The sequence below is a fragment of the Eimeria tenella genome, genomic scaffold, assembly GCF_000499545.2.
Source record: "Eimeria tenella Houghton genomic scaffold, Eth_scaff5, whole genome shotgun sequence".
Taxonomy (NCBI): domain Eukaryota; phylum Apicomplexa; class Conoidasida; order Eucoccidiorida; family Eimeriidae; genus Eimeria; species Eimeria tenella.
The window spans coordinates 276,165-286,580 of record NW_013543395.1 but is presented as its reverse complement, the minus strand read 5'-3'; the positions used below and the strand labels follow the sequence as shown (position 1 = coordinate 286,580).

At 49.7% G+C, this 10,416-nt stretch overlaps 1 protein-coding gene across 1 annotated transcript; it reads right to left on the bottom strand.

The window, feature by feature from the left end:
* Positions 1–78: 78 nt before the first annotated feature.
* On the bottom strand, positions 79–7,055 carry ETH_00010985 (AFG3 ATPase family protein, putative; the record flags this gene model as incomplete). The annotated part of the gene is made up of 16 exons (XM_013377316.1): positions 79–696; positions 846–923; positions 1,322–1,473; positions 1,693–1,863; positions 2,191–2,329; positions 2,490–2,573; positions 3,032–3,115; positions 3,300–3,409; positions 3,913–4,056; positions 4,198–4,324; positions 4,502–4,644; positions 4,767–4,794; positions 4,908–4,983; positions 5,139–5,290; positions 5,424–5,804; positions 5,925–7,055. 16 exons carry the CDS (start codon positions 7,053–7,055, stop codon positions 79–81), a joined length of 3,618 nt encoding a protein of 1,205 aa, XP_013232770.1.
* Positions 7,056–10,416: the final 3,361 nt, after the last annotated feature.

Sequence of the window (10,416 nt, the reverse complement as noted above, 5' to 3'; positions counted from 1 at the left end):
CAATCCCTCTTGCAACTGTTTCTTCCGCTTCGGCTGCTGCATGACGTGCTGACAATGCTGCAGTAAATAATACGTGCGTCATTGTGTGTGCCCTAACTCCGTCTTTTTGGCCGCGGCTGACGGTGTTGGAGTATTTGGTTTGAGGTTTTTCCTCAAAAGTTCTGGCAGGCATGAATCATCGTCTCCCCCAAACAACTTTCTTCTCGTCGGTCCTCGTTTAGTGTCACTTCCATTTCTGTCATCGTCGCCACCGCCACCATTATTATCATCATCATCGTCATCATCATCATCCCGATCACTGTGCGCAGCTTTGTTTTTCTTGTCTTTTGTTTTTTGCGCCTCTTCCTTACCGCCTTCTTTTGACGCCTCTGTGTCACGGTTACTACTGTACCCTTGGTGGTGCTGACGTTGCTGCTGACTGTGCCCGCCCCTTGTGCTGGTTATGTTGGTGCTAGTATCTCCATCAGATGCATCCACAGTCCCGTCGTTTGGTCCGACATCAGACTCACAGCTCCCTGGAGTCTTCTTCGCAGCTGGCCTCTGCCCTTCAGACGAACTATCCTTTGTTGGCAAAGCATCTATATAGGCAGCCAGCTGAGCATCAGGAGGATAGGGTCTCCTGCCTAAGCAGTCTTGAAGATCCGCAAACGTTAGCGTCTCCTTCTCTAGAAGTAAGTCACTCAAGGCATGCATCTCCTGATGCACATTCACGCAGACGAAGTCTGGCAAAGCTGCACATGAAGTATGCATGCAGGCGTGCTGAGACCCTGTAACCCTCTCACACGCGAGGAATGCACAAGAACGATCATGCTCTATGCCTAAATGAGGGAAAATCTGTTTCTTGCCTTCTCCCTTTCCATAAGCAAAGCCTTTACTCGTTCGTATTGGCCGCTAATCAAATTTCGAACTTCTTCATCCACAAGCTGTACGTACACACCCACACCATGAATAGTGTCGCTGCACCGAAGGCAACTTCGTTCTCTTCGTTCAATTCAGAGCTCCTCAAAAGCAATAAAAGCGGTCCAATGGGATAAAGTGGGGTATATGGAAACAAATATACACCAAGACTTAGACAACCTCTCACAAATCCCTAGACGCAATAATATATGGACACACAATTACATACTAGTGGGCAAGCGCTAGAGCGGAATACCTACACCTGCTTGATTCCGTGAAGACGCAGGAACGCATTAGGTGGGAGAATGCGAATATGTAAAGTGTGGCAACTTTGGGTTTCAACGTCCATTCGTCGCCCCTTTGATGTCACTGTATGCAATTCGAGAGGAATATATGTATATATATGTGGGTCTCTGCTGCTTACTTCAGCTGTGGCGTCAGAATAAAGCTGGTAGGGATCTTGCGGGCTGGGTCGAGTCCTCTTTAAGTTAACTAAGCCAATCTTCGGATTCATCCCCAGCTGCATTATTATCAGGCGGGCCAGATGGGTGGCCTTTTCTATGTCGTCTACAGCGCCTACGAACCAAAATGAAGATAGCATGCACGTGAAGAAATAAACACATTGGATAATGAATGCAATCTTCAATGCAAAAAAACCACGGTTGTGTAAATACTCTGACATGCAATTTTCAATGCAAACAAATCACCGTTGTGCACATACTTTGACACACCAAGCCTCTCTAGCACCAACTAAAGCAGAGCTTCCAAGCTAGTGTATCGTGAATCCTCCCGTACCACTGGATACACAGCCCATGAAGAGCTCCTCTGCAGCTCTTCCCGCCAGACAAACGGCAATTCTGTCTAAAAGAGCGTCTTTCTCGTAAAGCTCCACCGGAGGTGGCATCTGTTGACTGAATCCCATTGCCCCGCTGTCCCTGGGAATGATGGTCAGCTTCAGCACCACGTCTACTCAAACAAAAAAAAATGAGTATACTGTGATGCACAATGCAGGCGGGTGCATTTTTCAGTGCATGCATGCCCCCATACACAGCACAGAACAAAAATGCACCTACGAATTCGAAAAAAGATGCCGCGGAGATGCTGGCGGATGGCAAACAGTTTGTACGAAAAAACAACTTATCCAGTGCACTAACAAGACAATATCCGCATGGAGAGGCATGTTGCAGCCCAAGTAATGATTTTGAAAACCCCGACAGGTAAAGGTGCATCTAATGACGCTTAGTTTGTTGTAGTCATTGGATAAAGCTCATCAGCGAAGTGAGGAAGCCCGACCTGCATGCTTGAGAAACCATCCCGCGACCGCATGCCCAGCTTCATGCAGAGCGATCGTCCTCCTCTGCTTTTCAGACATTAGGTTCTTCGTGTTGGAGGGGAGACCAGCAATAATTCGCTCGACAGCCATCTCAAAGTCCTGCAAACAAGCCCTTGATATGAAGCCACAGCTCCACCCTGAGCCACCCTGAGCTTAGTCTGCGCGGCCGCTGTTCGTTGTTCTTTTACATCTCCATATGGAGCACTTTACATGCATACGTTACTCTAAACTGAAAAAACAGGGACTGTAAAGTCTTCACCCGCTGCTCAATCCCTCGCTTGGTTCGCCTCCTTGCAGCGTAAATTGCCGCTTCATTGCAGATGTTGGCAATGTCTGCGCCGACCTTCAAGACAGAGAATAAGAAAGAATCGTAGGCAAGATCTTCGATACAAAAGCAAACTCAAGAACAGGATAGAGTTATGCTATGAACGAAACAGCGGGAGCACGGACACGTAGCACTCAACCAAAGAACGGACAAAGTGCCGAGACAATGCACAACGTCTGGTGTGCAGGCAGATGAAAAGTGCATGACGAAATCCAGAGACCGATCGAGATTGATACAAAAAAGAACCGAAAAAGCGAGACATAGAATGAGCAGTAAAACGATCCAGGACAGCTGAAAATGATGAAAAAAAGCGAAGAGCGACAACGAACGGAACGGGGAGAGCAAGGGCAAAGTAGCCACAAACAGAAGTGCCAACGCAAGCTAGGTAAAGAAGCCGATACGGCAACGGGGATAGATACAACCACGAAGGGCAAACACGAACGCAAAGCGCGGCAGGTTATAATCAGGCAGCCTACCATGCCTGGAGTAAGAGCAGCCATCCGTTCAGCAAGAGCTGTTGCATCGACTCGAGGAGACAGCTTTAACGGTTGCAAATGGACCTGAATGGAGCAAAGCAGGGGCAAATAGCGCCTTCAAAATTTATCCTCCTAAAGGGGCCTTGCACGACTGCCTGACAGTGCCGACTGTTAAGAGGAGAGTGGTCAGCGGGTCGAAAATACAGGATTTACAACAGCACAAGATGATGCAACAAGCTTTAAAGAAGTGAAGGAATCCCCCAAGTACCTTGAATATTTCCGCTCTCTCCTTAACGTCCGGTCTGCTGATAACCACCCGACGGTCAAACCTTCCAGCTCGCTTCAGTGCGGCATCCAGGAGGTCTTCCCTATTGGTTCCTGCGAAGCAGATAAACATGTTGGTCCAGCGCATGGACACGAAAACTAGAACTTATCGTGCAGTGAGACTTTCATGCCCACAATGCACTAATATGTAACATAAAACTTTGCTACACAGCTCTAACATGCTACGTGGACAAACATGCGACGGGGTCACGACATGACCAAATTTTCGTGTGTACTTGGGCGTGCGCCTGTACATGCAAGTGGGACCACTGAAATGTATATTCGAATCTAAGCATACAGGCTCCCGGGAGGTTACGTAATGTGCGATGAAAACACTTGACATGCAGTTTCCACCGCGGAGTGTACCTGCACACGTGAATATACTCCTTGTGATATCCGTGTGCGCTGCACGAGTCTCATTGTGTCGGATTATCTTGTTATCATGCAGACAAGGCATACCCTCATGCACACCCTTGAGGCAAACCGTCGTGTATATGACAACAAGACAAACCGAGACACTGCGGCTTGCACGTGATACAGACAGGGCCCCTCATTACCAGCTAATACTACCACCGACTGATGCGGTGAGAATCCATCCATCTCAACAAGAAGTTGATTGAGCGTTTGCTCTCTCTCGCTGTTCGCAAACTGAGTGCTGCGACTCGCACCCACGCTATCTATCTCGTCTATCCAAATGATGGCTGTAAACAGCATGGTCTCAACAACAAAAGTTGATCGCTTGACGCAACTCTTCAGCTCTAAATGCTCCGCAAGTACTTCTACGGTAGCCTGCTGCTACTTCGCCCCAAGCCCTAGCCCATAAAAATGTGTCAAAAGCGTACACGGCGCCGCCTTCCTCGCTTCATCAAAGAGCTCTCTCACTCTCGAAGCCCCGACACCCACGAAAAGCTCGACGAAATCCGAGCCACTGATTGAAAAAAATGGAACTCCAGCCTCTCCCGCCACAGCCTGTACACAGGCATTGACAGCATCACGACAGGTGTTAGAGAAATGAGACTGGCAGTCATGTAATTTCAAATTAGTTCCATGAGATCAAACGGCAGTGGAAAACAAGAACATGAGGTCCTAAGATAGAAGCCTTCAACTGTATCACAATATATAAGTTAGGCGAGAAAACCCGCTTGCCTTAGCGAGCAGGGTTTTACCGGTGCCCGGAGGCCCCACAAGAAGTGCGCCCTTAGGCAATTTCGCTCCCATCTTCTGAAACGCTGCTGGATTTTTGAGGAACGAAACAAACTCCATAATTTCTCTTTTGGCCTCATGCAAGCCTGAAAAACACGCGCGACATAGCAAAAACATCCAAGCGACTTAACACCTTCAGTATTTTCGTCTTCAACGGTCCCCATGCTCAGAACAAAGCCAGCATCTGGAACCAATAAGAGATGCTCACCCGCGACGTCGGCGAAGCGCACCTTTACCTGCGGAAGATCACATTATGTGCAATAATATATGACGCTCTTTTCAAACAGATCGCAGTTCTTAACCTTTGCCAACCCCGGTGCCGTAAACTTTCGTATCAGCATCAACTCACAGTGTCCGGCTTGATACGTGCTCTCTTGGAGCTGCTGTTGCCCAGTAAACGATTTAGGCCGCTTGCACTGCCGCCCCTGCACGCCACACCGTATCCCCTGCCCCCTTTAGCTCAAGGCCCCAAATATGGGGCTAGCACATGGAACAAACTCGAAAACATGACATGCTTTGAGGTATCCATTGGTCATGCCGGCTTCATCTCTTGGTGAGGGATTAAGACTCAGGTATTCACCGGTTAACCGCGCCTCCCATAAGGAAGTCCCTGGCTATTGTGGCCATTATTAAGAAAAAAAAGGCGGAGGCAACGAGATCTCCCAAACTCAAATTCCAGCCCTCTTCGACGTATATGGGCAGAAAATCTTTTGGATGTATGCCCAGAGAAGCCTAGTAGCAGCAACGACGTCGCATCAGCAGAGGCCATGATAAAGGCATAATGCGGAATTTCGCAAAAATGAATTGGTATAAATTACGACAAAATGAAATGGTCTAAGGGCTCAACATCAAGGCGTGGGATTACTTGAAAATGCTCCATTTTCTCGATAAAACTTTCCGGAGTTAGTCCCGTCCTAAACCTGACAATCTGCTTTCTTGACAACACGTCCGCCAACTTGGGCTGCTGCTGTTGCTGGAGTGTCGGCTGCGGCTGCTGCAACGAGTACTGTTGCTGGTGGTGAGACTGCTGCTGCCCCTCGTACGGCTGCTGCTGCTGGTACTGCTGCATCTGGTGCTGCATTTGCTGCTGCTGCATGTACAGCATCAATTGCTGCTGCTGCTGTTGCATCAAATGCAGCTGCTCTGGCGTCGGGGGTGCCCTGACAACAGCTGTGCAGCGGCCCCTATCCCCAACTACAACGACTTTCTCAACCAAGCCACGGGCAACATACGAGCTGAGAAACTCCTGAACACAGAAACACCAAGACTAAAGTGAAAATGGCGCTGCTGCAGCTCCAGCTACTGAAGCTGCTACTGCTTCAACCTGCCGATGCATTCGCTTGAAGACGATGGCGGAGTTACCAACCTGTAGTGAAAGCTGCGGCTCGACGACTCTCGACAAAAGCGACAAGGCAAACAACCAGAAGCCCAGCCAAACGCACAAGCGCAACAGCAGATGCTGAAGGGCCCCCCCAGCCGGAGGGATCAGCGGCAGCCGTCCACTTCTGCTGCCGCTGGTGTTGCTAGTGCTGCTACTCTCCTGTTGCTTCGACGCGTCCTTTGGATAAAACGCTTCAAATCCGAAAGGCGTTCGCCTCATGCCGTTCCCTGCACCTGCCTGCGGGCCAGGTCCCCGGCTGCCCTTATTGCTATCCCCTCCACCACCGCTACCACTATTACTGCCACTGCTGCTGCTGCTCCTAGTATCCGTGTCTTTCCTTGTGCTGCTGCCAGTTTCTCCCTTTGCATGTTCTTCAGGCTGTCGGCCACCGGTTCCGTTGCAGCTGTATTTGTCAAGTTCGCTCTGTCCAGTTCTGTTGTTTCGACTGCTGAGGATAGTCAGGTCTTTCAAAAGATGCTGCAACAACGTCCCCGACGTTGGCTGCTCCTCATGTACTGCTGCTGCTACTCGATGCAACTGCCGCAGTAGCGGTGGCAACATATTGTCCATCAGAGCGACAGGCACTGCCGCTGCCGACTGCAGTACCCCTTCCGCTGTCTTGTGCAACAGTGACAGGAGCTCCTGCAGTTCTTGCTTCTGCAGCAGTCCGCGTTGACACGCGGCATCCCGCAGGAGTCCATTTTTAGCTAAAAAAGACATGTTCGGGGAACCTAGCAGGTCCCTGCTTCTGCTGTTGCAGTTGCTCTCGTTACAGGCGGTTCTTCCAAGAGCATCCTGCCTATCTCCATGAAAGAATCCGAAAGTGCGGGAAGCGAACTGTCTTCTGTCCTTCGGCAGCTGTAGAACTTGCTGCTGGAGCGTAAGCGCATGCTTAAAGACAGTAGTTGGGCCTGCTACTGTCGCTTCCGTTGCAGTTGCTTCTGCCCCGTGAGAGGCAAAGTCTGGGATCCTGAGTGACTGCCCGGGCTCACGAACGAACTGTCGAGGAATCGAAGTGGGGCACAGCGAAGAGGCTGCTCTATGACCCTGGGCTAGATGCAGGAAGGGTCGTGAGCCTCGCTGCAGCTGCAGCAATCGTGCCGCTGCAACCTGCATGCCGGCCCTCCTGTTGCTGCTACACCAAAGTACAACAATGAGCAGGCAACAAGACGCCACCTGCTCTCACCACGGACGCTTCCATGTGATAGCACGAAGGCAGCGACGGGCGCTGCTGTGGTTACAGCGCCAAATGGAATTTCGCAGTGTTGTCTCAACTATTTCCACCTGCCGGCGTGGCCAACACGGCACGCCTTTCCTGCTCAGTTGCTTCCAAAAAAAGAAAAACTGCAAGATTAAGGCAAAACTGCGCCCGCAACAAAACCATAACACCCACACCAACAGAGGCGACGGCAGCGGCAACCAGAGCACACCGCTCCAGCCAGCCTTCCGTGTCTGTCCGTCGGCCTCAGCTGGCCCTTCGCCTCCACGTAAGTTGAGTATAGGGTCCGAGTGCTATATTTACAAAAATCCGTTATACTGCTTCATTGGCAGTAGCATCCAGTTGACTACTAACCGAGTAAGGAGGAGGGGACTGAGGGGCTGCCAATTACGGCTGCTGGAAGCCAAGATTCCGCGAAAGGCGAAGTTTGCTACGACTGTAGATGACAAGCAGCCCCCGTGCACACTACGAGTTTTCTCGTTGATATGTTAGTACGAATGACTGTGCAGGAAACAGTGGCCTTGCGCCTGTGGGAACCCAGCTTTGGGCAACAATTTTGCGTGCATGTTGCCAAGGGCGTAGCATTGCAGCATTCAAGTACTGTCATCTCCTCAGAATACTATACCTTAAGCAAGGCTTATTTATGAGGAACTACATGAGCCAGTAGAAAGCCACAAAAACGTAGAGCTTGTGTTGCTACGTTTTGGGTGGAGGCTCAGAGGGGCTCTGAAGATCATTAATGGCGTCGAGGGAGGAACTCCGAAAGAACCCTAAGCACTTTGTCATTCTGGCATTGATTGTTTCAAGTTTGCCCGCGCGCGTAGCAGGTGTCAAGGGCATCCGGTCCTACGGAGCGTGCCGTGTTTCTCCGGGGCGAGCTGTCTCAACATCGCTGTTACGTTTAACGAAACCTACACTAACGAGAAATATTATTGTTGCGCCATGCTACGGAACGCATTTGATAAAATGTTTTAGTTTGCCCGCTGCTTGTGAGGCTCTCGGCTATCGTCGCTTTTCATTTCGAATTGGATTAGCTGTGCATCTTCATTTGCACTTCGCTGCGGATTAGCTGTGCGTCCTCCTTTCCACTTCGCTGCGGATCAGCAGTGCGTCTTCTGTTTTTCCACCTCGCTCTGCCACGCTGTGCCTGTGTAATTCGGATCAGTAGATGCTGAACAACTTCGTTCGCCACTATCTCCGTCGAACCACTCTGACATCCTATGCGCGTCTGCCCCTTGCATTTGACCCCGATCTTTGAATACCAATTTACAACGCCGTTTTCAAGTACGATATTCTCAAATGATTGGGAACGTAAGACAGAGGTAAGTTTGATGATGTTATATGGAGGTTCCTTACCTGCCACCAGCGGTCGGGAAGCCGTCAGATAAATCATGCACGCCAGAGCTGAACTCTGCTCCACGCAGTCTTCGGATTATATATGTCGCAGGCATGCATGCACAGCGCCGTACCAAAATATTTTCTTTTTTACATTTCAGCACTTTAAAGTAGCGTAGGGATTCTTAACTCTTTAGGAGGGTCATATGCCTCAACAGCCATGGCATAGCTTCCGTTACAGTTCCTCCCAGTCGAAATTCAGCCGACGTGCAGGTTGCATCACTGGCTCCAGCGAATTCCTCACACTTCTGCCTTCCTTATATTGCCAGGATGGATCACCACGTTGTGCACTAAAACCTCACTTTATTCCGGTGCATACACCTGGTACTACGTAGTGCCTGAAACTTGAAAGTATTCGCTAGAGACTTGAGGTGGGATCCCCAAGTACTGGCAATCCATGTCGCATCACCTGCGATTTTAGGAGCCCGCTTTGAGTCCTTGGACGATAGTGATGGAGTTTTCAAAGCTGTTGCTGCTGTGGCAGTAGAGACTGTGGCTCGCTGCATTACAATGGAAACAAGACATGGCCTCCAGAACCGTATAATTCACACTGTGTTGAATAACGCACTAATTAAAGATAAATACCATGCAACAAACGGGAAGGGAGAGGTCTTCCTTTTGAAAATTCGACACCGAATGATGGCATCTGAATCCTTTTAAGCATACGTAGCGTCTTTAGTGGATAATCGTAGAAATGAACATCTGCAGTAGATCTGCAGTAGAACTGAGGAGCGACGTTGTAGCCGAGCTATGCTTAGTTCATTACAATCAGCGAGGTGTTCCGGGGGAAATTTCCGACGCTTCATCAGAATAAAACGTATTGTTTCATCTGCTGTGCACACAGGGAGCTCTAACACCTAGCATTCGAGCTGCGCCTGCCGCGTAACTGTGGTACGGGGGCGTGAAAAGTGAACACGATCGAGCACCTTGTCGAATTGGACTGCCAGGCCACCTTGTGTTCAGTCAGCCAATCCAACCCCAAGACTAAATCACAGGGAACGAGAACAACTAAGAAACCACATTGTCAATCCCGTCACAACCCGATCAATGCGTAATTGTTCACCTGTAGCTACGGTGAACCTATGCTCTTTCGGAGGTCTCCACATCTTGAGCTGCAGTTGTTCGACTGTTTTAGGACTAATGAAGCTTGTTGAAGCCCCAGTGTTGTAGTGCACAGGCACTACAATGGGGCTTGCTCGTGACCTATGGAAGACAGCTAGCTGGCGACCTACAAGAGGTCATAACGCGGAACGAGGAAAAGACCCTCTTACTAGGATCGAAGTAAGGCAATTTGTCGGCGAATTACAACTACGCTGCTACCTGTCCCCTCGAGTACGGGCCCATGATAACCGTCTACCTTCGGCGCATTTCCTTGAAACAGTAGGCCAAATATCAAAAAATGCAGTTATTTGTAGTTTTCCAAAATCTGTTTTCTTAAAAATCACCCCCACTCGGGGTTCTCACCTCTTAGGCCCTGTGGGGAGGAGGCCTACACCGGTGCCGGCGCTATCGCCAGCCCCAACCTCCAGGTATTTACAGACACTTCTAGTGTATTCATGCTAATTTGCCGATGAATTGCCTTACTTCGATACTAGTAAGACGATCCTGTCCTCGTTCAGGCTTATGACGTCTTGTAGGTCGCTAGCTAGCTATCTTCTATAATTCACCAGCAAGTCCTATTGTAGTGCGTGTGCACTACAGGTACCCCTGATGGATTAGCCACGCCGAACTCCGTAAGCAGTCTTACATAGTAGATGTGTGTCAAGTTATCCCTTCCAGTGGATACAACTCGCTGTACGGCAGGTTTGAACTGTTAGATGTGCTCTTTTTGATCCATATTCGGCTCCGTTTTAGGCACCTCTT